General features: G+C 51.2%; 1 protein-coding gene across 1 annotated transcript in view; it reads right to left on the minus strand.

The window, feature by feature from the left end:
* AP3D1 (adaptor related protein complex 3 subunit delta 1) overlaps window positions 1-27,818 on the minus strand; it is a 42,967-nt gene continuing 15,149 nt past the window's right edge. Inside the window, exons 4-32 of the mRNA XM_090289216.1 lie at window positions 25,520-25,600; window positions 23,133-23,240; window positions 21,081-21,210; window positions 20,007-20,146; window positions 19,774-19,847; window positions 18,059-18,108; window positions 16,405-16,454; window positions 15,573-15,621; window positions 14,524-14,669; window positions 14,295-14,443; window positions 13,987-14,217; window positions 13,268-13,499; window positions 12,655-12,800; window positions 12,085-12,226; window positions 11,251-11,322; window positions 10,261-10,336; window positions 9,800-9,996; window positions 9,358-9,431; window positions 8,903-9,077; window positions 8,529-8,594; window positions 7,769-7,879; window positions 6,748-6,888; window positions 6,421-6,468; window positions 5,827-6,016; window positions 5,550-5,638; window positions 5,047-5,132; window positions 4,244-4,365; window positions 4,055-4,134; window positions 1-1,244 (exon numbers count right to left, since the gene is read on the minus strand). Coding sequence (XP_090145342.1) covers window positions 1,149-1,244; window positions 4,055-4,134; window positions 4,244-4,365; window positions 5,047-5,132; window positions 5,550-5,638; window positions 5,827-6,016; window positions 6,421-6,468; window positions 6,748-6,888; window positions 7,769-7,879; window positions 8,529-8,594; window positions 8,903-9,077; window positions 9,358-9,431; window positions 9,800-9,996; window positions 10,261-10,336; window positions 11,251-11,322; window positions 12,085-12,226; window positions 12,655-12,800; window positions 13,268-13,499; window positions 13,987-14,217; window positions 14,295-14,443; window positions 14,524-14,669; window positions 15,573-15,621; window positions 16,405-16,454; window positions 18,059-18,108; window positions 19,774-19,847; window positions 20,007-20,146; window positions 21,081-21,210; window positions 23,133-23,240; window positions 25,520-25,600 — 3,351 coding nt within the window. The 3' untranslated portion in view covers window positions 1-1,148. The remainder of the gene's footprint in view (window positions 1,245-4,054; window positions 4,135-4,243; window positions 4,366-5,046; window positions 5,133-5,549; window positions 5,639-5,826; window positions 6,017-6,420; window positions 6,469-6,747; window positions 6,889-7,768; window positions 7,880-8,528; window positions 8,595-8,902; window positions 9,078-9,357; window positions 9,432-9,799; window positions 9,997-10,260; window positions 10,337-11,250; window positions 11,323-12,084; window positions 12,227-12,654; window positions 12,801-13,267; window positions 13,500-13,986; window positions 14,218-14,294; window positions 14,444-14,523; window positions 14,670-15,572; window positions 15,622-16,404; window positions 16,455-18,058; window positions 18,109-19,773; window positions 19,848-20,006; window positions 20,147-21,080; window positions 21,211-23,132; window positions 23,241-25,519; window positions 25,601-27,818) is intronic.

Below are 27,818 nucleotides of genomic sequence, written 5' to 3' on the forward strand. Positions count from 1 at the left end.
TAAATGTGCATTTTGCAAGTTTATTGGATCATCTTGACACAAAATCATGACAGAAGCGTGATACATCTCTCCTTTACACAGGAATGTTGATAGCAAATTCTTATATAACGCATCATACAATTTTGAGATTCTAGAATCACTGCACAGGATTCTGCAATAGATTACATGCTAAAGTGACAGTTTTCATCAAAAGGAAAATTAAAACATCATTGAGGATCATCTCTGAGGAAAATCTCACTGGGGTGGGCTGGAGTCCCCTTACCCTGCCCATGAGGCGGATTAAGGGACCCGGCCTCTCCAAGACGCATGTGCTTCACCACCGGGGCCATAGGACTCAGGACTGGGCCGTCCTAGCAGCTGTGGGCATGATGTGAGGACAAACCCTGTGGAGTTTTCAGTGACGAGAAGAGGGGACCTGGAATTGTAGTATTCCACTACTCACTCCAAATAACGTCAACATAGTCTACTGAACAGAAAACAATGAAAACCAGCAAGTTTCAGCCTCTATTCTGTTAGGGGTCCTGACTGAATCCCCTCCATTGTTGTAACCCCCAACCCGAGCCTCAGTGTCCACCACCGTTCTCCACCTGGCACACAAGCATAGCAGTGCGGCACAGAATCCGATGGACAGTGGCCTGCATGATCCTTTTCCCACCATGTATGTGTCCTAGGGAGAGAGAACTGATTGTGGCTGTGAAGGATAAAGGGGAATGTTACTGTGGTGAGCAGCCAGCCCATTTCTCACCCTCCAGGTACCACTGGGCAGGGGACTGGATGACTTCACAGAAGCGGGACACACACCCCTGCCTTGTCCACTGAACATCCATCATCCAGGCTCCAGGTCCTGGCCTGGATGGTGGTCACGCTCACTCCTTGGGCAGCTCCTGCAGCTGTGTGCAGTTGGCCCTGGCTACAGGAGTCACTCATGGTTTGAGGACTGGAATGGGTCTCTCTCAAAAGAGAGAAGAGTCAAAGTAAAAAAAGATAACAAGAGAAATCAATGAACATGTGACCTCAATGTCTAACTGGTGACAACAGTGGACTTAAATTAATGCTGGGCTGGATAAATACATGCGACAGAGGAGAAACTAGCACTTGGAATCCATCTCTCTTTCATGTCCTCTCTGTGGTGGCCTCAGTGATGACACTTAGCACTTTGCCAGCGTTGCCTTCACCTCCTCCAGCAGGTTGCTGAGCAGAGTGGCATCGCTGCACTTCCCATCTACTGATACAGACTTCTCACCCTAAAAAAGGGAAAATGCCACTCAGTGTGTTGAAAACTACAAGAAAATCTTGATTTACAACTACATACGTATTTTACTTTTGATTTTCTGATGTGTGGGTGCTTTCAAAATCAGAGCAAAGGAGGGGTCCCAGATAGATGGCAAAATGGAACCTGGACTGAGGCCAGCAGTGGTGGCTGGGGCCCATAACTGGAATCAGAAGTGGCTGGGAAGACTTTGACAGAGTGGGGTGATTACTTCATGGCTGGGAACCTCAGGAAGAGCACCTAGAATATGAATGATTCTGGGGAGGAGTTCTGGGAAAGTGACCTTAAGAATTGTTCATGAACCAAGGGTCTGCCTGGAGCTGTGTACCAGGGCCCTTGCCCTCATGAAGCAGTGTACCAGATGCTGAGGACACAGAGAACTGCCCAGTCCTGGCTCCACACATGGGGCATGCGAGGCAGCTCCATGCTGTGGAGAACAAAGGCTGTGAAAACTGATGGACATTGGAACTGGGAGTCCTGCAGCTGGAGCCTATTAATTAACATTCTTCCCATGACTTAAACAAGGCCCAGAGTCTCAGCATATTCAAAATGTCCAGGATACAGTCCGAAGTTACTCAGCATACAAAGGCCAGGGCACCTCAGCTTCTGGGAAAGACAATAAAAACCCATGCAGAGATGAGGCAGATGTCAGACTGATCTGACAGAGGCAGTGAAGCAGCTGTTATGAAAATCTCCCACATGTTTTTGAAACAAAGAGAAAACAGATCATCTTAGCAACGAAATGGAAGCTATAAAGAAAAACCTAATGGAAAGAAGTCAGTGAATTTGACAGTAGGCTACTAGAAATATTCCTCTAGTCTGAGCAGACAGCACAAGAGGCTCAGTGGCATGGGGTGGGCAGGGCCTCAGAGACTTGAGGAACAGCAACAGAAAAGGTCTGGGTTTAGGTCTTCAGGCTCCTGGGAGACGATAAAGAATGCAGTGCTGGAAGAGTAGTTAATAATAGCCGAAACTCTCCAAATTTTACAAAAGAAATAAATGCAAAGATTCACCAAATTCACCATACTTTAAACAGATAAACCCAAAGATGTCAATGTCCAGAAACAACATAAACTGCTGGAAACTGGAGACAAAGAAAAACCTGGAAAACAGCCAGAGAGAAAATTGCACTCCTTACATGAAGGATAAATAAAGGTGCCGAAGAGTGTGGACTTCTCATTAGAAACCATTGATACCAAGTGGAAATGGTATATTTTTAAAGTACAGCCGGCCTCTGACTTACGATTTTTGGACTTTAAGACGTTGCGTAAGCAATTCGTATTCATTAGAAACTGAACTCCGAATTTTGAACTGGGATCTTTTCCAGGCTAGTGATGTGCAGTACAACCTTTCTCGTGATGCCGGGCTGCTGTCATCCCGGTGATCACGATGGTGAACAACATGTACTCCACAGTATGCTGTGTTGGTTGCAGTATCTTCTGGGTCTTGTGTTCTGTGCACCTTTAAGGCAGGCTGGGCGAAGTTCTAATGTTCGGGTAGGTTAGGTGTATCAGATGCATTTTTGATTTATGGTGGGTTTTTCAGGATGTAACCCACGTAAATCAAGGAGCACCGTACTAAGAGAAAAGACTACCAAAGCCAGAATCATAAATGCAGCAAAAGTAGCGCCGAGGAACGATGAAATAAATAATAATCAGATGAAGGACAACTGAGAGAATCTGTAGCCAACAGATCTGTCCTAAAAGAATTGCTAAGTAAAGTTCTTCAGACAGAAGGGACTGAGTCAGAAGATGTGAACGTTAGGAATATCACAACAGAAATGGTAAATGTGGGAGAGCACTACAGACACTCTGCTCCAGAGTTCTCTGAAATGTGTCGAGGATTGAAAACAGAAAGTGTAATGTGATGTGATGCGTCTTTAATGTCTGCCAAGTGCAATACAACTGCTCACACAAGAGGGAGGGTCAAGGGACTGACAAGGTGGTCCACATTCCACCTGAAATTTTTATATTAATCTTTCAAAAAATCAATAAAATTGATAAACTCTAGGATAACCAAGAAAAATGAAAGAAGACACAAACTACTAACATCAGGAATGAAGGTTATAATTACTGACTGCTAAGATATCCTGAGAATAAGAGAAACACAAATGACTCTGCCAACATCAATTAATTCAGTAACTTCAGTGAAACAAACTATTTCACCTGAGGGGAAATAAAGAAATCGAGGATCCTATGACTATTAAAGAAAGTGAACTCACAGGTAAAAACCTCTCAAAAAAGAAACCACAAGGCCTGGATGGTTTCCCTGGTAGATTGTGCAAAACACGTAAGGAAGAAATACATGAATTACACACAACCTCTTCCAGGAGATGCAAGAGCGGGGAATAGCTCCCCACCTTACGTCATGAGGCCCTGGTGTCCAAACCAGACTGAAAATGCAGAGCTGATCGTTCTCCTGAACATGGCCTCCACGGACCTGAGAAGAGCACTCACAGACTGAACTCAGGTGTGTGTTACACAGGAGAATCTGCAAGGACTACAGCAGAGGTTCTCAACCTTCCTAATGCCCGCGACCCTTTAATACAGTTCCTCATGTTGTGGTGACCCCCAACCATAACTAAAGCATAGTGATTAATCACAAAAACAATATTAATTATATATGTGTTTTCCGATGGTCTTAGGTGACCCCTGTGAAAGGGTCGTTCAACCCCCAAAGGGGTCGCGACCCACAGGTTGAGAACCGCTGGACTAGAGGGAGGAGACATGGTGGCGTGAGGGACATGGCGGCAAAGGGTGAGAAGGCTGCCTTCATGCGGCTCACCTTCTTCACCAGGAGGCAGATGTGGTGGCCCTGGATGGATCGGCTGTACAGGGAGGCACAGGAGTCCACTCGCTCCACAACTGCAACAGAGAAGGCAGGGGTGAGGCCCATGTGGCCCCAAGGGGACCAAAGAGAGAACCATTTGTGAGTAATGGCTGTGTCGCCAACCAGTACCAACAAATCCCTTACCAGAAAAATGGTGGTGAAAACAGATCTTTGCCAGAAGGTTCTGGAAGGACATATTAATGCCATCAACCTTGACTGAACTCATGCTTAGGTCCCCAGACTCCAGCAACTTGGCAAAGGCGTCGCTGTGGGAAAGACATAGGACAGGGAGGCTGACAACAGGCAGGCTCCCCAGCAGCAAGGCAGACAAGTCCCCAGCTGTAGGGGTGGGACTCATCCTGTGTGCCTGCAATTTGGGAGGTCTTCAAGGGTCTTATAAAATGTCATGGGCTGAACTCTACCCACCCCCCCAAATTCCTATGTTGAAGCCCTGAACCCAAGGACCTCAGAATGTGACTGTATTAGGAGACAGGGGTCTTTAAAGCAGTGATTAAGGTAAAATGAAGTCACTAGGATGAGCCCTGATCCAACATAACTGGGTCCTAATAAAAGGAGATCGGGACCGAGGGACACGCAGAACCACCATATGAGGACATGGAGAAGACAGTGTCTATACGCCAGGGACAGATGCCTCAGGAGAAACCAGCCCTGCCAATACCATGGCCTCGGATTCCAGCCCCCAAGGCTGTGAGAGAGAACCAATGTCTGCTATTTGAGCTGCTTGGCCTGAGCTGCCATCATGGCAGAGAAGCTGGACTTTCTGCACCACCTACAAGCTGGTCATCCACACTCGTGCCCTCTCACATCTTAGGTCAAATGATGCACAGAGAGCCTCACACAGCAGTAAAGCAGGGGAGGCCCACTATGGCTGCCCCATGGGACCCAGGTGGTGAAAGTGGAATGGGTAGGCAGGCGGGATTGTGCACCTGTAGCATGGAGTTGTGATCAAGTATGAGGTACAGCTGAAGTGCAACTTGAAGTCCAGCTTCTCATGGGTGGAGCCCTCGTCGTTCTGTGGGAGCAGGGGTACAGGGTGAGTGGGAGGAGGGGATGGACAGTGAGCTGGGGTACACAGTGAGTGGAGGTATGGGGGCTAGCCCTGCAAGTTTGGGCACAAGGTGAGGGGGGTGCGGGAACAAGGCCTGAGCACTCTGGAGCAGGGTGAGTGGGGAGTGGGGAGTGGGTCTGGGCCTTGAGCTTGGGCGCATGATGAGTGAGAAGTGGGGGCTGAGCATTGAACTTGGAATCAGGATGGTTGGGCAATGGGGTAGGGCCTTTGAGCTCAGTTGCATCCACGTATTCTGCGAGTGGCTCCCATCCAGGGCCTCACTTACTCTCTGGACACCCAGCCCTGGGTTTTGGGTATTCTCTGAGTGACGTTGGGGGGTGGGTTACTGCAGACCCCTCTGCTCCTTTAGGCCCTGCATACCTTAGCAATAAAGGACAGGGTCCCCTTGAGTTTCTGGGCCATGACGATGCTCTGAATGGTGAACACAAATTGAGCTTCGTTGGAGATGCCTGGTGAGAGAGAGGAGAGAGTGGGAGAGGGGTAGGCTGGCCTGAGAAGCAGTGTGAAGCAGGCCCAGGAGAGGCCCAGCCAGCCCCCTGAAAGCAGGTACGTGGGCACCCCTAGGACTAAAGGAAGGACCTCAAGTCGGAGGGAACACCTGGACTCTGTTGAGCCCTGGACATCAGCTGCCACTCACCTGGGGGCAGCTGAAAAGGCACGGGGACACCGTCATGGACAGAGGAGCCCTCTGGCCGGGCCAATTTTGTGTTAAGCGAGTCCAGCACGTTGAGCTCCATGCTCTTCAGGAAGCTGCTGCTCTGGTTCTCCAGTACAATAAACACGGTGACCTGGCTGTCTTTCTGCAGGCTGCCCTGGATATCGTACGTCTGCAGAACAAGGTCAGGGTCAGCAGTCATGGTGGGAGCCCATGGGACCCATTGTGTGCCAGCACAGGGGCCCAAGGGAGCACAACACCCATTTTACATGCATTGAAAAGTGTGAAGAAATGAATGCTTCCTAGTCTTCCTTGAAAACCCTGTCTTCCTTTTCTCTGCAGTATTTAGTTATTTCTGTCCTTTTTCTAGAATATGCAGTCTGCCAACCCATCTGCCCCTTGCCTTGCCCATGGTGGGTAGGCCTTGCTGTCATTGTGGTGTGGGGTTCTCTCCCAGAGAGGATGCCATGGAGGAATGCATAGTCAAGAGTTGCTCATACCCTATGGAGTAGCCCCCTCCATACAAAGAGACACCAAGCTGCCCACCAGCACCTCTGCAAAACCTGCATCGCTCACCATTTTAACGTAGGAATTCTCAGCCAGGAGGCAGTAGCTGGACATGGGCTGGGAACAAAGAAAAACAATTTAGCTTTGGGTTGTCAAGAGAGTCAGAGCTCCCACTCACAAAAGGCCTGTGTGGAGCTGCCAAGTAGCGCCCCCCAGACAACACAAGTTTACATCCAGAGGCTTCTGACACCAGCAAGGCGATAGAGACACCCTCCCTGTGAAGCCTACAGTCAAGCCCCAAAGGCCACCAGCCCACCACCTAAGGCTACACTGCCTGCCCTCAGTCTTCCCGTGTGGAGACCACAGCCAAGGGGAGGCAAGTGAAGCACCCCTCACCGGGAGAGGCTCCTCAATGAGTGCACCATTCTCCAGGGGCTCCTCTACCCCATCATTCACGGCAGGCTTCTTCTTGGATTTTTTCTTGTCTTTGGGTTTTTCCTCCTTCTTATGCTTCTTTTTCTTATGCTTGGAAGGTTTCTGAAGCCAGAGAAGTGAGGGTCAACCCCAAACTTTTCTGGCGATGCCCTCCCCACACATCCTGTGGTTGAAGACACAGGAACTGAGTATATCCGGGTAAGGGCCACACATTAGGGTGGATGGGTCAGCAATCCACCAGGGCCCATGGGGAATGGACATGGCCCAGTGCGGCTGAGGGGGGAACCTGTGAACTCAGTGCCGGACAGTTGCTGCTGACTTGGGTAGAAACACACAAGGAATAAGAACGATGGCACAGCAAACAGGAAACTTTTCAGAACACACCTGAGAGGTGAAAACTTATGTCCACAAAGAAGCCTGCACACAAGTGTTCACAGAAGCAGGATTCACAATGGCCAGGATTCACAACAGCCAAGAAGCAGAAACAACCCAAAAACACTTCAGCAGGTGAAAGGATAAACACAATGTGATCCATCTACACACAGGACTGTTATTACTCAGCCATGAAAAGAAGTGAAGCCCTGACACTCTCTACAGCGTGGATGGACCTTGAACACATGACGTTCATGAGATAAGCCAGACGGGTCACAGTGTGTGATTGATTCCATTTATGCCCAGAACAGACAGGAGGTAGATTCGTGGTTGTCGGGGTCGGGGGGGCGGGGGGACAGTGTGTATGTGTGGTGAGTACTGATGAAAACAGGTTGTTTGGGGGCAGAGATGAAAGGGTGAGCTTTGTGGTACAATAAAACTGTCATCATAAGGACAGTGACAGGAGACCACTATCAGGTCAACAGCCCCCACTGGAGGGATTTGGGCAGCAGGTAACCATCCTCCTCCCTGGACCTGGGCTCTCCCCTCTCAGCCCTCAGTGTAGGTGCATGGCCTATCCCCATGAGGATGACTGGGTAGGAACCTTCACCTTCTCAGGGTCTCGCTCCTCCTCTTCCTCCTCCTCATCTTGTTCCTGTCTCTTGGGTTCCTCGTGCTCTTCCTCAGGAGCAATAATGACTGCATTCACCCTTGGCTCTTCCTGCAGGAAACCCAGTGGTGTCAGCTCAGGGAGTGGGGGGGACGGGGGGAGGGCGGAAGGATATAGCAAGGGCATGGAACAGGGTGTTCTCCACCCCTGTGCCTTGACCTGCCCTTATGCTGGGATACCCTGAAAGTGACAAGCCCTGGGCCTCCTCCATCTGGCCTCCTTTTGCACGTCAGATGCTTTGCCAAGCACGCAGGTGTGTGGCCACAAGGAAGTGCAAGTGGCTGACAGATGAGAAAGGATGCCTGGTCTGAGACCAATTGGCACTGACTAGGGTCTGCACAAGACCCCATAGCTGCTGGGCCTTACCTACTTTCACAAAGCAACTGCTCAAGGCTGCTGCTCGGCTCTGTGTTGAGGGCTAGACACCCAATCACCCCCATATTGCTATGGCCAATGCCAGGGCAAGACATGGGGCATGGGAGCTGACCCAAATCTGGCTCGCCTGTGTGAGGGTCCACCACTGGGGCCTGAGTGGCCAGGAGGGTCCGATGCATGATAGAGGGAAAAGGGCTGGTATGTTCGGTATCTAGAGGGGGTATCCCTGCACTCCTTGGAGAGGCAGCTCTGCCAAGGCCATGAAATGCACCCATCCAGCTGAGGATCTTGTGTAGTAAGCACAGTGAGCCTGTCAGGGCCTTACCGTGGATGGGGCTGGGGCAGCAGCAGGTGGTGGTGTGGTGGACAGCCAGAAATCTAAGTCCTCGCTCTGAAACCACAGAAAGACAGGTCTTTGGCCAAAGCAGCAGGATAGGCCCCAAGAAATCCTGGGTGGAGGCTGTGGGGTGGCCCCCACCAGGCACAGGGCCATACAGAGAAACACACATACAACCACAAAAATGTCTGGGTGTTCCACCTATGAAGGCTGGCAAGAGTTCACTTTTCCCTCAATCATGACAAGCTGTGACAAGTCTCAGTGCCACCCAAAACTGGGGTGCCTGCCCTGTTTCCCATTCTGTCACCCATCTGCACTTGAGGGAGAAAGGAAGAAGGACAAGATCTGCAGTCGAGCCTCACCTTCCGCTCCTTCTCCTTCCTTCTGTCCCGGTCTCTTTCTTTGTGCTTCTTCTCTTTCTTTCTGGGTTTCTTGCTTTTCTTTTCTAAGATAGGTATGTCTTCTTTCTCAGGTGACTTGGAGGTTTCGGCATTTCTATGTTTCTGGACAGGCAGCTTCTCACTGTCAGCTAAGGGCCTGGGGGTACCAGAGAGTGGGGAGATCACAGGAGGAGCCAGACCTGTCCTCCCGCAATCGACCCCTGCCACCAGGCATACTCATGGCCTGTGATGAGGCCTGGAGGATGAGTCCTCTGCTGCCCCTTTTGTTCACACACATTGTATAAAAATTAAAAAGGATGGAGGGGAACAGTGAGGACACAAAAACACCAGGAAAAGCCTAGGCTTGAGTCAAGCCCTGCAGGGCAGCTACCCAGCCCCAGCCCCAGCCCCAGCCCCAGCCCCAGCCCCAGACTCACTTATCCAAGTCGATGTCCAGGGCTCTGTAAGGGTCATTGGGGTCTTTGTCGTCCTCATCACTGGGCAGAGCATTCTGAGGGAAGAAAGGGACTCGGCATCCAGTTCACCAATCACCCAGCCTGTCAGACCTGGGCTCAAGCCTAACAGGAAACCCCAACCCCTTTCTCAGAAATGAATGCCGAGGCCCACACGCGTGAGTATGTCTGATCGGCTTGAAAGGTCAGGATGTGCCAGCACCTCCAGGCCACAAGAAACAGAGTGCAAGTGCAGGCTGGGGAAGGGAGAGAGATGACACATGTCTACTCACATAGTAACATTCCCTGGCCTTCAGCCTTCCCAGACCAGGGAGCGTGACAATGACAAACCCCGCTCAAATGTGGCCCTTATATCAGCTGGGTCACATGGAGGCAGGAAGAAGCTGTGTCGGGTGCAAAGACTGACCTCAGGCATCTCCTCAGTGATGATGTCCACCTGCTGAGCTGGGGCAATGTCCTCGTCACTCTCTGTGTGCAGTGAACTATGGCGCCGTGGCTTGCCCTTCTTCTCCTTCCTCTTCTTCTTCCTCCTGTCCTTCTCAAGCCTCTGCTGGTGCCGCCGCTCCTCCTCCAGCTTCACGTACTGCTCTGATGTGGGCAGCCCTGCAGGCACAGACACGGCACTCAGCCCTACTGGACTCTGACCCCAGAGTCACATGCAGGCAGCCTGAGGCTCAGGGGGAGAGCACTCCACACTCCATCTGCACTAGAGGATGAAGGGACATGTGGGCACTGCCCCTTGCGTCACCTAGACAAGAGCTTTCTGAATGATGGTCAGGAACCGGGCTCCAGGTCTCCCGCCACCCTTGCCATCAGGGCACTCCCTGTCCCTATGCCACCTGCTGTCCCTCAACTGCAGACACTTGCCTGGCACCTTCAGGGGCACTGAGAGGTCGATCTGCACCACGGGTATGTGCTCCACACCAGGTGCATCCTGGTACCGCTACAGAAGCAAATAGCAAAACATTACTAGGCAGGATGGATGGTGAAACCTGAGAAGGGGTCAGTGCGTAGTGAAAGTTGTGCTGACAACACAGGGAAGCAAAGGGTCCTCGGTCCTCCTGGGAGATAGTCTAGAGCGTGAACAAGTATAGGTCAAGACACAAAACTTCCATTAACTTTCCCCCTTCTGAATCCTTTTTTTCCTAAGTTAGAAAAGTAAAGTAGATTTACGAACCATGGGTACGGACTTGGGGGGGGGATGCTGGGGGAGGGAGATACTGGGTGGAGGGGAGTAAAGGGGAAAAAATTGGAACTACTGTAACAACATAATCAATAAAATATACTTTAAAAAAACAAAAAAAAAAAAAAAAAAAAAAAAAAAAGTAAAGTAGATTAGACACCTCAGTGAGATGGCAGACATGTAAAGAGGCAGATAACACAGGTGCCCAGTGGGGAAGGATCTGTGGGTCTCTCGGGAAGCCAAGTAGAGTCACCAAGGGACACAGCAATCTCAAGAAGGGGAGAACATCTGTGGGAAGCCCAAAGCGCCCTCCATTGAGGGTCCACTGGGTGAAGGGTACCACCAATGAAGGCAGCGGGGACCACCCCAAACCAAGATGTAGAATGTTCTTGCCAGGCAGAGTATTCCCCCATGTGAAGTCTCTATCTGCCTAGAGGTGCGACCTCTGCAGCCTCTCTGCCTTTTGGTCAGAGTAGCCTGGCCTCTAGCACCATGTGTGGGACTGGCTTTCTCCCAGGCCCCAGTGTTTGGAAACCCCCTCAGTCCTGCCACATGGATCTATGAAGGCAGCCCATTGCTGCCCTGTAGGTGATGGCTTCTGGTCCAACTAAGAATGGACTGGGTCCCTGCAGGGCTGGTGGGATATCCCTGGAGGATATCCTGGGTAGGCCTACCTTTTGGGGGGATGGGGAACTTTTTATGTAGAAGGGGTTGTTGGCCTGCTCCTGCTTCCGGGCTTCTCGACGCTGTGGGGACAAGATTCCAAGTCAGTGAACATGTGGAATATAAGGACTCATTCCTTTCTAGGTGTGGGCCACATCCATGCTCCAGGCCCCAGGTGGAAGCTGGGGCTTCTCAGTATTTTCACTATGGGCATTTGGTTGGTAGGGATACTGAGGTGGGCAATGGGAAATAGTAGGTGTGGGGATAGGAAGAAGGTGGCAATAATCCCAAGGGGGGGACCACCATCTCCACTTCAAGGACAGGGTCTAAGATGAGGCCTCTTAACTCCAGGGCACAGCCAAGACAAAAGCCAGTTCTCACTATCCAAAGGCTTAGCTGGGAAGATCCAGGACAGCCCAAATGTGGGGTGGAGATGCTCCCGGGGTGAGGGATGGTAACCCTAACTTTAGGAAAAGGGGAGCAAGATGTGGTGGGGTGGGAAGCCGTGGGAATACAGCATCTCTCTACTTTTCTGGGCTGTGTAAACCCTACAGATTATTATAAAGCCTTGTCCCCAGGAGGCAGCTGATAGAAGTGTGTGGAGTACATCCACAGGGCCCTGGGTGCCATATTAGGACCATGCATCTCTGTAGGGAGTTCTGGAGTTAAGAGAAGCTTCTACTCATTTCAACAAAACTCAACTCTGGTGTCAATGGTTGGCTCAGCACTTGATGGAGGTCAGTGGGACACTGCCTGGATTCAGAAGGACCATGCACTGCTGCCATGAGCTTGGGGTTCAGAGCTTACTCTCAGCCAACCAACTGCCCTGGAGCCGTGGTACTCACCCGGGCAAGCTCCTCCTCATCAGCCTTAGGCGGCTGCTGCTTGGTATGGCGCTGCTCCTCATCATGGAAGATGGCCTTAGGCATCTCATCCTCAGACTCACTGTCTGAGGGTGGCTCATTGATCCAGGCATCCAGATCCAGGCTGTAAGGAAGGTCACACAGTGGTTCCAGGCCCTATGCTTGATGCTTGAACTTAAGGCAGGGGTCATAGACAATGAGGCAAACTCCAGGGGTCCCTGGAATCTGGGTTACCCCCCTTGGCCCTTCCTGTATTCTGGGGCCCCCCATGCAGGCTTACATTGCTCCCAAGGTTTGTGGATGAGGGTTGCCAGCAGACCTACTTCCTGGGAGTGCCACCAAGGATGGGGACAACGAGGCCCCACAAGAACTGGTGAGCACCTGGTATGATCTATGTAATGGGGTCCATCCAGCCCAGGGTGGGCTCAGGCACAGGAGGCCCTTTCTCCTGCCTAGAATCAGGTCCAGGGTGCAGTACTGTTCCCACTATCCCTCTTGGGACCATGAACCCTGTCCCCAGCTCCATGTCCTCTAATGGGTTGCATGGCTCACCCTTCAGGGACCGGAACCTTCTTCTGGGCCTTGGGAGCCACTGGGTTCAGCTCCCCAGCAAAGAGGGCACTGACTTCTTCTGCCACTGGCACATCCTTGGCCTGAAGCTTCTGGATGTGCTTAACCAGCTGCAAGATGCAGGATGCCTGTTGGGGCCATGGAGGAGCCATAAATGAATTCTGAAGGCTGTCTGGCAACTTCAAGGCATCACTCAGACCATACGGGAGCCCAGCCCAGGGAAGGGACACTCAGCTGATTTTGGCTGGAGCCCTGAAGAGGACATCTGCAAGGCTCCGCAAGAAGCCTTTGGCTGCAGAGTGATCCAGCCAGAAAGGAACTAGCCCTGGCTCCCAACTCCTTTATCATAGGGAAGCAGGGAATAAAAACAGAGCCATAGGCAAGATACACCATCCCCCCCAAGACAACTGCCCAGAAAAGGCCATGCCCAGCGGCACTGTGCAGCTTAGACTCAGGGTTCAGGAGTGCAGCCCACTGACCCCAAGTCTGCTGATGACACACTCTTAAATTGGCTATTTGTCTACAACCTCCTCACTGCCTTCACTGGGTTTCACCTGTACCCCTCCCCCCCCAGGTTCTGCTGGCTGGCGCATACCCGCTCCTGGACCTCCAAATCTGCACTCTGCACAAACTGTGGCAGCCGCTCCACCATGAACCGGGTGAGCTCCTGGGCCGCCTCAGCATCTGAATCCCGCTCCTTCTGCTCCAGGATGGATGCATACAGCTTCACCACATTCTGCACATACACAGCCTGGATGTGGCCAGGCAGGGTAGTGACCTTGGGCCGCAGCATGGCCTCCAGGGTCTGGTGGGGCTCCTGTAGGTGCCTAAAGGAAGGGAGGCCAGATGAGCCAAGAAGAGGAGTCATGCACTTAGCTAAAGGGGGTAGGCCACGCCCAACCCCACCCAGCATCAGGGGCTGAGGGAGGGGATTTAAGGGAAAAAACCATGGCAACAATGTGATAATCACAGAGTAGCTGAATGGAAAAGTTAAGAGAAAAGAGGGAAGGACACTGTTTACCAGCAAGAATCTGGCGATGGGCTACTTGTAATGAACAAGGACAGGAAGGAAATTTGGGAAAAGAACCCCTGCCTGTGAGAATGGGTATTGCCTGGGTCACAGGACTCACAGAGGCTTTTTCCCAATGAGAAAGCAGCAGAGACACTGCTAATCCAGAACTGTAGTGCTCTGTGACAGGGAAACCAGGTTTGTAGAACAGGCTTTGGTACAGAGGTGCCAGGTCTGCCAAGCATGTTCCCTTGTCCTTTCCTCTTGGGAGCACAGGCCCTGGGGGCCCCTTTGAGCCCACTTACTCAGAGAACTCCCCGCAGATCCAAGCTGCAGCATAGAGCACCTCGCATATCCCATTGCGCTGGGTGCTACTGGCCACAAGGTGAGCGCTGTCCAGCAGCACAGACATCTGGGACACAGCAAATCTGCGGATGGCCTTCACTCGGATCGCCACGTCCAGCATCTGCGCAGCAATAAGGTGTCCATGGCGGGTGCCTTCCAGCCGGGTCAGCTCTACCAGGATGCTGATGTACCTGTGGGAGGGAGCCATTCAGATGTGCCCTCCATGAAGCTGGTCCCTGCGTCCCCAGGGCTATGCATGGGGACGCACCACTCAAAGTTGGTGATGTGTTGGTAGTTGGACTGGCTACAGATGTCAATGATCTTTGTGAGAAGCTCGTCCCGGTAGGTTGTGCCCTCAGCCTTGTCCACATGGGTCATCAGCTTCTTGACAATCTCCATCAGGTTCTTCTTGGATACCTATGGGAGGGCCTGATGAGAGACGGTCCAGGTGAGGGAACAGGGAGCAGTAACAGGTCCAACCTGGAAGGGGCACACACCATTCCATACAGGAGGTCAAGGGCCCGCAGCCTGATGGACTCGTCCTTGTCATCCAGACACTGCAGAACAAGGTCTTTGTGAGCTTGCACAGACTTGGGGTGCGTTCTCAGGATCTTGGACATGGCCAACAGCCCCAGGTACTTCACTGCAGAGAGAGCAAGACACGGTTAAGCTTGGACACAACATAAAAAGCTTTGGGCACAACACAGAAAGGCTGAATCTGCAGACAACCTGCAGCCTGGCCCTGACCACCTAGGTGCCTCGGCAACGTGTCTCACTGCTGGCCTTCGTCCTGGATGGCATGGTGGATGGACTCCAAGGGTGTTCTGAAGGGTGCAGTGGAAGAGCCAGGACTCAGGACGGGGCAGCAAGAAGAAAGGCCTATCTACTTACTCAGTACTCTGTTAACCTCTGTTGTCATCCAAAGTGGTCACCAACACTTCCTAAGTGTGGCAATGAACATGATAACCACCTTCCTGCTTAGTCCACACTAGGAGACTTGACCAAAGTCCCAGGCTCCAAAGGCCTGGCAAGGACCTCACACATACCAGGGGCCACTTTCTGCTTCTGAGAAGCCCCAATACAAGATCATCTAAAGCAGGGGTGGTAAACTGCAGCCCCCAGGCCACATCCAGTCCAAAGCCTGTTCTGCAAATTTAGTTGAACTGGCACATGGCCACGCCTGGTAGACATTGACTAAAGCTGGCTTTTAAGCTACAACAGCCAAGTGTGTGACTACATAGTTGAAGACTTACTGGCTAGCCCTACTCTAAAAAGATCTGGACTAAAAACAAGCAGTCAACACACCTGGGACTTAGAAGCCCTGGCCACTGTAGTTAAGCATCAGGTGGTGTCACTGGCTGGAACCTCTCAACGGAACACATTTACAACAGAAGAGTGTGTGCAGGCACATAAGACCAGCAGGGTTGCTCTATGCCTGTCGGGAAAGACACCAAGGAGCCTTGCACTACCCTATCTAATTAATGATGAGAAAGTCTCATGCATCTTAGTAGAAATATGCACAGCTCTATGAAGGGGAGTGACTTACAGTTTTGGTCAGAGTCTTCTATTAATATCCGTAACTTCTGAACACAGAGCTGCAAACAAGGAGACAACCCTAGTTACAGCTCTTGAAGCAATGGTGAATGCAGTGACCTCAGCCTGCCCCACGCTCCCATGAATAAGAGGGATCTGTGCACACCAGGGCCTCCATACTATGGAACACTCAGTGCTCAGGAGGGCCTTCTCTAAGTGCCACTGAGGACAGACAACAGATAGCCAACGCAGGCGCACAGGAAGCACCCACAGTAACATTCACGAGACAACTTGGAGCTTTCCATGGGTGCCCGTATGTGTGAGAACGTAAGACAGCATGACAGTGCCTTCTGGGGACAGGCTGAGATCTGGGGACCTACTTATATGTTTCTCATGTAATAAAAATAAAACGTGAATCTCCAAAACAATAGTGACAATTCCAATGATACCCAGGCCACTCAGGGAGCCCATGGGGCTCCAGAATGGACACAGCATTTACAAGGGTCAAAAAGAGGCTGGAGACCCAAGATGGTGGGGGATCTCAGGACAGGGGAAAAGATATAAGCACAAGCTCAGGTGGCTATAGGGGAAGAAAGGAACTGCTAGAGTCCTCAGAGCTGTACCAAGGCAGTCCAACATGTGATAGAGCCACTGGCTTGCTCCTTCCCAGGCATAGTGCAGGGTGTAGTGCTCTGGACATGAATGATGGGGGCATATGAGGAGTTGGACAGCATCTGTAAGGTTACAAGGGCAGGAGGCTTCCAGGGGGAAGACACTGAGGGGAGAAGAGGCCTAGTCGGTGGCAGAGCCTCAGGACCCTGTGCCATGTCTGGCCCAGGACATACCTGGATGCTGGCACTGTGGTTAGGCATGCCGGAGGACAGTGAGATGAGAACTGAAACAGACAACCTTGGGTTAGGCAGACGTCCACTCAACCTGTTCAGTGTGAGCCCGATGGGAGGAACCCAAGATGGAAATAATACCACATTGGGAACTGCCTGACTCAGCTGACATTGATGCAGGAAAGGGTTAACACAGCATCCTGACCACTCCGCCAGAGAAGGCAGACTTGCTAGGCTGCTAAGATTGGCCCTCAGAAACAGTCTGGGAACTGAAATGATGGGGGGGGGGGGGGGGGTCCCTGTTCCTAAACTGTGCAAACATGTAGTGTACGTTGACCTGCTCTTCTTGTGGAGCCTGGTATCTTGTACGTGCTGGGCAGAGACGCCTGGAGACCGGCCCCCAGTGAGAACTCTGGGTGCTGGGACTCTGTGGTCATGAGAGCAGATCAAAGTCCCACGGGTACCAGGTGTGTCTGTCCAGGACAGGTCCAAAGAGCTCAAGTCACTCTGTCTTACCTAGCATTCAGCACAATCACCTGAGCCCTACTGCCCCTGCAATGTGCCAGCCCCTAGACAGCCTCACCCAAGCCCACTGCCCTCCACTGCAGCCCCAATTGCCCCACCCATCTCCAGGGCCATCTATGATGCTGCCATGCCCTAGTCCTTCCCATCAGCTTTCCAAATGTAAAAGCCTACTCTCTGGGGTTTGTGGTCACCACCTCCAGGCACTGGCCTGCCCTGAATGCCCACCCTTTCTCTCCTTTACGGTCGCCAATCCTCTGGGACACTCAAAGCCCAGGCCATGCAACTACAGGCACAGAGCACAGACCCTGGGCCAGCTTCCTGTGAGTCACTGAATTTAAAGCTGCCCATGGGTCCATGATGAGGGACTGTGAAACTGCTTCCCAATAGCTTTGGCCAGGGATAGGGGCAAGGATGAGCACGGACAGGCAGGCAGTGAGAAGCTGAGCCCCTTGAGCCTCTAGCTCTCACTGCCAGTCTGTAAGATACCCAGCTGCAGAGACATGTGGCCCAGATGGCAAACCAGGAGACGGCCAGCCAGGCCCAGCAGCAACAACTTGAGTTCCATCAGATACAGTGGGGAGAGAGACTACAGCTCCTCAACGGTGTGGACATGCATTAGCAGCAACCAAGTCCCAACCCCAACAAAGGCCTCTCAGAAGACCTTTTGAGAAGCACCTATGACAGTATCTCATAAAGTCTGTTCTGGACTCCTACACCTAAGTGCCAACAGGGGAAATGGTTTGCTTTAACACACTCAGGGAAAACAAGGGCCTGTCGGCAGGTGTGATGGATGGGACAGTGTGATTTAACACTGGAGGCCAGTAAGGGCATTGGTCTCTAGCTATGACACTTCCCACAGGGCTGGGAGTGGCTCAAGAGATGGAAGTAAACATCCACCACTGAGAGCAGGTGGGAATCGGGTGCAGAAGGCTGGGAACCTGTGACTCCAGGTGACCTTGTACAGCACTAGCAGGGCCTGGGTACAGCCATCAGGTATCAGCCTGTTGTAGGCCCAACCACCAGGATGGGTACCCTCCTGTCCCGACCTGAAATCCTTCACCAGAGTGGGAGTGCGGGAGGGCCTCCCACTAATGACAACCACCTATTTCAGAACCAGGTAACTGGTTCTTACCTGCGATGACAGTGTTCACACATTCGTAGAGAAGAGACATGGCAGACGTGCTGGAGAAGGAAAACAGAAATAGATGTGAGGATTGTGATGTGCTGCTCTGTGAGATACAAGAAGACCCAAGTGCACTATGTCTGAAAAAATTTGGTCATGTCAGCAATGGATCTGTGACACCTAACATCTGAAAGCCACATTGTGGATGTCCCCACCCTTTGACCCAGGCCCCCCACGCCCCCTGCTCAAAAGTGGGGCTAGGGTTGGAGTCTTGGCTCCTGTTTGTGGTCCTGGCATCCAGTGCCTCTGCCCAGTGAGGCCCAGAGGCTGTTCTGTCACCTGAGTCATCAGAACGCTCTGAAGTGCAAGAGCAGCCCATCTACTCACCACAGGCGACTTGAAACACTCCCTCCATAGCAGCCTATTCCCTTAACTAACTGTGCGACACCCATGAGGAAAAGCCAAATTCCCCACTGGCTTTGGTAGCGTGAAGATGATTGTACCAGCCCCAAATACCACTGCCTGGTTCTATTCCGATGGAGCAGTCTGAGAAGCAGTCAGACATGGTCACACACAGGCAGGCAGATCACAGAAGTCTGTGGCCCAAATACCACCCCCAGGGCACTTAGGGAACATGGGGCGCACAGCCCAGACTGACAACCAAGTTGGGAACCAAGTGCATCTACCTAACTGATCTTCTCATAGGTGATGCTCTCGAGCCTAATCACCCAAACCCCAGAGTATGGAGGCTGCATGTCCCAGAAAGCAAGGGCAGTCAGAGTTAGTACATTTCCCTGGTCACACAACCAATGGACTCTTGTTAATCTTCTCTTGAAAACCATAGCTACAATGTAAACTCCGTGACTGGGTATTTATATAAAACCCAAAACATTCCAAGCCCAGACACCTGTTGTACCTAATAATCATGTAACATCTAATTGGTTTATGATCCAGGAGCTTGAAGCTCAGGAGACAGTGGAAACCTGTCCAAGGCCTGGATCTCACATGTAGGATATGTGGCTCTGGTGAGCAAGGGGGCCCTAATTAGCCACCAACTGCGCCTCTGTAAGATCAGGGGTTCTCATCAATAAGGGGGGGCATCCCAATCAATAAAGGGGATCCTCATCAGGCTGGCTACTGTGTGTGAAAGGCCACTGCTTGTGCCTGGCACCGATACCGTCACCTGTGGACACAGCTCAAATCGCAACTCCTTGAGGTCCTGACCACCATCGTGCTCTAGAGAAAATGGCCTCAAGCTTTAGTTTCTCCTGCTGTCCATGTCTGTGCCACTGGGGGAATTCTGGGAGCAGATCTACTAAACCATCAGCCACTCAGCCCCCACAAGTCAACTGTAGGCATCTTAAGCGGCATTCAGCTCTTAGAACCTTCCAGAACTAACCACAACACAGTCGTCTAAGGCCTTCACCAGGACAGCCGAGGTCCACTGGGTGCCTTTTTTCCTTTTGTTTGTGCTGTTTCAAAAACTGAATGAGGAAAAGCCAGCCCAGCCCTTATCCCAGGAGAGCCAGCAGGTGCCAAGGCACGGTGTCTCATCTGCAGCAAAGTAACAATTTGTGTGTTTGCTTCTCTATCTGAAGGGACTTTCCTTGGGCTCACTCCCACACACCAGCAGCCTCCCAGGGAGCACAGGTCTGCTGATAGTGGGTGTGTCAAGGACGGGTGTGTATGGGGGCACTGAGGACAGACACACCCCCAAGGCTCACCTGTGAATCAGGTTGGTGAGAGGCTCAATCAGCTTCTTTCCCAGCCTTGGCTCCAAGGGGGTCAGAGCACCAAACTAGGCGATAAGAAGCCCAGGTCACAGGCAGCAGGAGCAAGATAGCACATCTGGGAGTCCGCACCACCATGTCGACCAACTCCCAGCACTGAGAGCTCCCAGGATGCCCCCATGGCCTTTCCACACACGAAAAGAAGGAGGAAGGTTGGGTACACTTGCCAGTTTGATGATTTTAATGAGGACCCAGTTGTTGGTCGAGGAGGTCATCAGCTTGAAGAACAGTGGGGCCAGGGAAAGGTAGTTTTTCGGGTTGCGCCTGGCCAGCTCACAGATGACATTGACTGCTGCTGACTGGACACCTGTGAGATCAGAGGGGTCCTCATCAATAAGGGGGGTGGCATCCTGATCAATAAGTGGGGGGTCCTCAGCAGGCTAGCTATTCTGTGTGCAGGGACCCTGCTTATGCCTGGCGCTATACCTATTACCTCTGGGCACAGCTCAAACCCCCAACACTTTGGGTCCCTGACCACCATCACTCCCCAGAGAAGATGGCCTCCTGACTCCAGTTGCTCCTACTGCCCATGTCCACCTCACCAGAGAAGAGGGCCCAAGGCTAGGCTATGAGGCAGGTCCCTGAAGGGTCAAAGTAACCCCAAGAGCAAGATGCCCACCACATGAAGTGACTGCACTCCTCTCCACCCAGGGTGTCAACCACTTTAGACCATAGCCCATCACATCTATTGCACCCTGGAATTCTCTGTGACCCGCAGCAGATTCCCCGAGACACATAGCAACTTGAAAATTTAGAGAAGCTAGTTTACACCTGCTCAGCCCAGGTTTCTACACAGGAGAAAGGAGTGACAGAAAATGATGAGTGAAAGGAAGGCTAGAATGAGCCCTGTGGTGTGGGATGGGAGTTGAAGCATTGGAATAGACTTGTGACTGCTAATTGTAGATGGAGAGGCCCCTCCCCGGGGTGCAGGTGTCTGCTGAGGGCCTAGAAGATCAACACCCCAGCAGCATGAGCACACCCTGTGACCCAATTTCAGTTTCTAAATCCTGCACCAATAGAAGAGACCAGGTCTGCTTAGAGAAATGGCAGATCCCAGGGTTAAACCTGCCTCTTGTGGTGCCAGAAAGTAAAGAGGTACAAGGAAGGGGGCAGTTTGTAGAAAAGGGGTCCCGGGACCTAGTGCCCTCAATGCCTTCCTCACAACACCCTCTGCCAGGTTCTAGATGCTGGTGGAGTGCCACAGCCCAGCATGATCCCCATTATAACTCAAATTAACAAACCGGGATCAGGGTCCTCCAGCTTCTCTTTCAGGCGGGGGAAGGCGGGACGAAGCGACTCGGGGTACTTCAGGAACACCTTGTACATGATCAGCACAGCCTTCTTCCGGATGTATGGTTTGGTGTGTGACATCTGTGGGAAGAAAAGGCCATCAGGCTTCCTTCAGCACTGTACCCCATGCACTTACCCTACACACCTGCAATGCTCACTTTCTACACCACCTACCCACATCTTACCTCCCCACACCTGCCCTGCTTACCTGTTGTGCACACCTTCATGCTCACCTTCCCACACTGCCTTGCTCACCTCCTACACCTACCCATGTCTCACTTCCATTTCCTGGAGGAAAAACCCTCTTTCCAGCTTCTAGCCTTCAAGCCCCACCTGCACACCTGCTCTGCGGCCCCAACAAGCCTAGGTATCACATAACAGTGTCTTGGGCACGATCAAAACCTGTCACCCCGTGCAGGACCCTAGGTGTGCCCTCCAGAGACTGAGACCCTCCTCCTGGACTCATTAGGGCACACTGAGGGGTGGCAGGAGTTGGCAGGGTGGGAGTGGTGAAAAGAAGTTCACAATGGAAAAAGAGCCTCTGCCCATCAACGTTGGCCCCAAGTTATCCAAGCTGCCAAGGCCTGTCCCTAAACCAGGATGCTGAGGGGCATCCCAGACTCCCCTTGCCTGGGCCTCAGTCTGCTCTGCATGTCCACAGTACAGAACCCTGAAGCTCTGTCCTCTTGGGACTATGCTCCGGCTCTAAAGGCCTCTCATTCCGAGATGGGCACACTCTTTACTAGTCAGAGCCCCCAGGGAGCTGCCTCCTAAGAAAGCTACCCCAGATCCTCATGACCTGGCACCAATATGCACTGTGAGCAAGTTACTAGCGCCCCCCTGTGGGCTCATACTGCTATCAACTAGTCTGAGTCTGCACACTTTTTTAATTTTTATGTATTTTGATTTGAGAGAAAGAGGGAGAGAGGAGAGGGAGGGAGGGAGGGTGAGAGAGAGAGAGAGAGAGAGAGAGAGAGAGAGAGAGAGAGACACACATTGATTTGTTGTTCCACTTATTCATGCATTCACTGATTGCTTCTTTTATGTGCCCTGACCAGAGATCAAACTGGCAACCTTGGTGTAACAGGACACTAACCAACTGAGCTACCCAGCCAGGGCCTCAGCACACTTTCTGATGTCAATATTTTCGGCCCGATGGGCCATGAGATCTCTGTCAAACTACTTGGCTCTGCTTTTGAGCTCTGAAGCCACCAGGCATCGAGTGAATGAATGGGTGGCTCTGGTGTGCTGGCCCCTCATCTAGAAGTTGACTGCACTAATAGTTCTCAAGTCCATGGGTTGACTGGGTAAGGACAGGAAGACCCTCCATAAGACTTCAACGTGACCGAACAGGAAAGAAGCACACCCCCCCGCCTTGGCCCCGCAAAAAGGTTGGAGACCTGGCACATAGTCCTCGTCTCCAACAGCCATGATTTCTAGGAGGACGTCTGTATTTAGAATGGCATTCCAGGACTGGCAGGGGTTATGCCTTTTGGATCAACTGGATCATGAGAAGTCGAATTGTGACCAGAAAGAAATATATGGCATCGGGAATGAAGACGACAAAGGAAGATCACCCTGACCACACTACCTGGTGAGACAACCAATACTGTCACCTAAACCTAAGAGTAAATGAGTCACACTCCTGACTTCAAGGGTGAATGCCCTCAGCCAGACCTTATCTATCAGCGACACCTACCCCTTCCCCAAGCAAGGCTATTTCATGATCATGGTACCTCCCCTGCCAGGTAAGTATAGCAAGGCTATTTCAAAGGAGGTGAAGTAAGAATTTGAGAAAGATGCTGACCTGAGGCCAGGCCCTACCAGTGATGGAGAGGAAGACAATGACTCAGTTTCCCCATCTCATCCCCGTGATCATGGCCCATTTCCGAATGCCTGAGTGTTCTTGGTGTGACATTTTAGCCTAGGTTTTCCAGGCACCCGTGCATTCAAATTGTTCACAGAGCAAAGACCCAGGGGTGGCGGCACACTCACAAACTCACCAGTGTCATGATGTCATTGGCCAAGTCTCTGGCAAGATCTGGGGTAACAAAACAGGACAGTCCAGTCAGTGCAACACCAGTGTCATATTGGCTGGGGCTGCTCAGGTCCTAGAAAAAGAGGGAGAAGGGTTAGGGGCAGGCAGCAATGGTGCATTACTCAGGTCCATGCTGTGCCCTTGCTGGCCTGAGGAGTAACACAGAGCAGCCAGTTACTCACTGTTACTGAGAGAAGAGGTAGGATGGGTGTCAGGGGAAGGCTGCACCTCAGTTCCAGCACAGCCCATGTCCCAGGGGTATGACTGGGGCTGAAGTCCATGCCTGCAAACCCAGGGCTAAGGAGACCATATGGCCAGCCAGCTCCACCACCCAGTGGGAGTCCTGACACCTCTACCTCCACTGGGGTGTCTCTCCTACAAGAGCTAGGGACCACTCCTCTGGGCCCTTCCCCAAAGCAGAAAATTCGACCTCATCCTCCAGGTGAACAGGAAAACCAGCCATGAGGAGGAGCGCACACCTGCCTCTATCCGCTCCCCAAAGCCACTCACTTACCTATGGCCCTCAGTCTCTAGTTCTAATACCAACCGTAGATGCACCTCATCTCAACATTAGGAAAATATTTGTTTTATATCACAAACTTGTTTTTATGGAGGCATTTTCTAAGGAACCTTCCAAAACTTTTTATATGTGCATATGGGGTTTGAAAACAAACAAACGAACAAACAAACAAACAAAAAACCTGATGCATTTTAGTAGTTAAGCTTCTAGACTATGCTAAGAATATGGAAATACTGGCTTTTAAAATTCACACCAGCCAAGGCTGAAGAGATAAAAACACATCAGAACCCACAGCACAGAACCCAGTCCCTGACTGGCAAACTTTCCGTCTCGAATGATTCATAAACGGCTAAACAGAACATGAGTACCGTGAGAAGATGCCACAGAGCTTTCGAAAATACGGGTGTGTGGAGAGGACACTCAATCATCGTTAAGTGGGAGAAACCCCAGCACCGTGACAGCTGTGTTCCATAAGTCTCAGGTTCATTTAAAATGGCACACACAGGGACTGCCAACATGGGGGATGTGAATGGAGAGGAATGGCAGAGGCAGACAGGGCTGTGGCTGCATAAAGACAGGATTCCGTGAGCGAGACTGAGATGGCAACAGGTAGGGGAGGTGGTGGTAGAGGTCAAAGTCACCTGTCCACATCTTACTATGAAAGGGTGTATAGTTTGCTTATTATGATGACATTCTCAGGTTTGGGTCATCCCCCTAGCAGAGCAGATCTAAGTGACCAGTCTCTAACACATCTCAATGTGAACCAGTGACAAATCTGTCTAAATCAGGGGGAATAACACTGTGCAGAGATGGCCAGCAGGAAAACCAAAGCTAGGCCTCATCAGGCAGGCTGGTGTCTGGATGCCCACGTGGCTAGAGCCCCTCCAACCTCCTCCCATCCTCCCATTTACTATCCTGACACCCCACACCCAGAGTGCTTGCCCAGTTCTCCCCTTCCTCCTCTCCAAGGCCACAATCGGTCAAGCTCACCCCTCACTGCCCCATGGTTATCTATAACACCCTGCAATGCTATGCAATCTGGCCCACAGCCACAAGTTACTATCCCCACCTCCAACCCAAACTGTGAACGTGGCAGACTTAAGTTCTCAGAACCATATCTTGTCCCATGCCACCAGCAGTACCAGTATAGTCAGCCCGCCTGCCCATGGTATCCATCCAAGAGCCCATTCCCAGGTCACCATGTGGGGTGACCAGAACTCATTGGGATCTGGCCCTAGCACCCAGCCACTGAGCCTGGGGCTACTGCCTCCAACATGTGGTCGGGGGCCAGGAAAGGGTGAGTCTGATTCTCGATGACATCCCCTCTGACCATAGGAGAGAAAAGATACTCAAAAGTACTAGAGTCAAGGAGGAAATTTATTACTCAGTGGTCTTCAAAGTCCATTTCACTACATGAACTTACACACAACTGAAATACAAACATGGTATAACTCAAAAGATCCAGTGGGCAAAAAACCCACACACTGGGAAGGATCTATAACTTCAACAGGCACTCCTGCAAGAGGGACAGGACTGGAGAGGACAGTGACCACGAAGGCAGCACTCCAATGCCAAGAAATGAAAAGGAAAAGAGGGCAGTCCAGTGAACCTCCACCTCTCTCACTCACCCAGGCAAAAGGGAGACCTGCTTGCCATAGTGGATGTATCTTGGGAATGACATGACCAAGGGCTTGATAAGGGAATTGTGACAGTAAGATCTTACTGGCCTTAGTGCTTTCTACTCACACATGAGAGACGGAAAAAACAGTGCGGAGAACAGACATTCACATGGGGCCTAGGAGACCATAGGACCTACAGGAAGGGCAGCCTACCTTGCGAATCTGGTTTGTCGTCAACATGATGACATCGGTTCCTTCATGAAAGCACTGGGAAGCAGCGAGGTAGCCAATGCGCTGTCAGGATGAACAAACAAGGTGCTGGAGGTAAGACAAGGGACCACGCAGCCTTTCTGGATGCTCCTAGCCCTTCTCCTGAGCTTGGCACCAAGTAGCCCCTGGTCTGGGGGGGCGGAGGGTGCACAGGTGGGTGGGCATGGGAAGTCATTTAAAATCCAAGCCAGGGGTCTTAGGTGTCTTTAAAACACCAGGAGGAGGATATGATCTTTGAAATACGATGTTCTTTTAAGGTTTGCCAAACCATGGAGTCCTGTTATTAATGTCTTTTCATTTGTCGACCAGGTACTGCTTTTTAAAAAAAAAAAATTATTTATTTGTTTATTTATTTTTAGAGAGAGAGGAAAGGAGAAAGAGAGGGAGAGAAACATCACTGTGTGGTTGCCTCCCACTTGTGCCCCCAACTGGGGACCTGGTGTGCAACCTAGTCATGTGCCCTGACTGGGAATCAAACCAGCGACACTTGGCTCACAGGCCGGCGCTCAATCCACTGAGCCACAGCAGCCAGGGCAAGGAACTGCTTTTGTGATCTAATGGAGTATGTCATCCTAAGTGCTATTTCTAGCCCTGGCCAATGTGGCTGAGTGGGTCAAGTGCCAGCCTATGAACCTAAGTGCTGCTTCTTCTAGGTCTCAAATCTCTCTGCCAGGCTCATATGGTTACCTATTCACACTCACACATGTGTTACTTTAATACATGTGCAAAGCACTGTCCCAATTTTGGCAAATGTGGCATTTTGTTTCTGTAAGAGTAACCAGTGTCCTTGAGGGGGACCCTGGGCTTGACCACAGCAGAGACCCAGAGCTAGGTGTTCAGTGCCCTAAGGGCTGAATGGTCTCAACTGCCTGGCTGGTGTGCCTTCTCACTGAAAACCAAGCCAACCCAGGAAAATTCCAGAATACCTACAAATGGGCCAGGGAATGCAAAACAGTTTTTGAGAATGAAGTGAGAAGAAAGCAGTGTCCCAAATTTCTCATGAATATGATCCCACAGTAGATGACCAAGAGGCCACAGGACAAGGTGCCAAGTCTGTGGCCTCTGGGTGAGATAATCAGTGTTTGGTTTTTTATTTCGAAGAGTTATAAATTCACTTTAATCTGTATTTAAAAATATATAACCAATCCTATAAACCCATAATTTCAGATATTACTTAAAATGGAAATAAAAATATGTAAACAGTATCTTCTGGCCAAGATGGAGGTCTAGACTGACACGCTCCGTCTCCTTCCACAACTAAGAAGAAATACAACCACCACAAAACCAGAAATAACCAGAAGTTCCAGAAAATAAATGGAAGACCAACGTATGAAGTTATAAAGAAGTGGTGCTCATCTGGATGGGTAGGAGGGGTGAAGCCGGGGCGGAGATGTCAAGCTGTGCTGTCCACGGCAATGGTGGCGGGACTGCGGTAAGCGCAGACCCCCGTATTTAAGTGGAGGCGAGAAGCGCCTGGGGAGCACCTACAGCTGCAGACCAGACCTGTCAGCTTGTGATTCCTACGCCAGGGAAGGCAGACCCCCGTTGGACTGTGAGGCCCCTGGGGGTGGAGATGGAGGAGGAGGCTCCCGATCTCTCAGTGGAGAGTGAACTGCAAGAATCCATCTTGGACCCCCGCCCCCACAGAAAACACCACTTGTGGTGAGAAGGGTCACCCGGAAGTGACCAGTGCACAGGGCTCCCGCCCTCTATAGCATAGGAGGTGTGACAGCCCTGCCCAAGAAGCAAAGGTAAACACAAAACTGTCAGGATGGCATAGATCATGACAGAGATCCTGGTGACGCAGCTGCTCAGACAGCAAATATCTAATCTAATGAAGCAGCAGATAGGAAATCTTTCTGAGGCACAGTTCAGAGCTTTGGTTATAAAAATGCTTATAGACCTAACAGCAGATCTTAAACAAGACGGGGAAGGAATGAAGAAGACTAGTCCTGCTGAAATGAACAAAAACACATACGGAACTAGTGGTGAGGGAAAGAAAACCAGAAATCAAATCAACAAATTGGAATCTAGGGAAGGAACAAACAGTCAACCAGTGCAGAAAGAGGAAACAAAAAGTGAGGAAAATGAGGACAGGATCAGAAAGCTATGGGACAGCTATAAGCGGGCCAACATCTGAATCATAGGGTTGCCAGAAGGGGAAGAACAACTAGAAATTAAAAAATTATGTGAAAAAATAATGAAGCAGAACTTCCCTAACTTGGGGAAGAAAATTAGACTT

This window comes from Furipterus horrens, unplaced genomic scaffold, assembly GCF_987537825.1.
Source record: "Furipterus horrens unplaced genomic scaffold, mFurHor1.1.pri manual_scaffold_10, whole genome shotgun sequence".
Classification (NCBI taxonomy): domain Eukaryota; kingdom Metazoa; phylum Chordata; class Mammalia; order Chiroptera; family Furipteridae; genus Furipterus; species Furipterus horrens.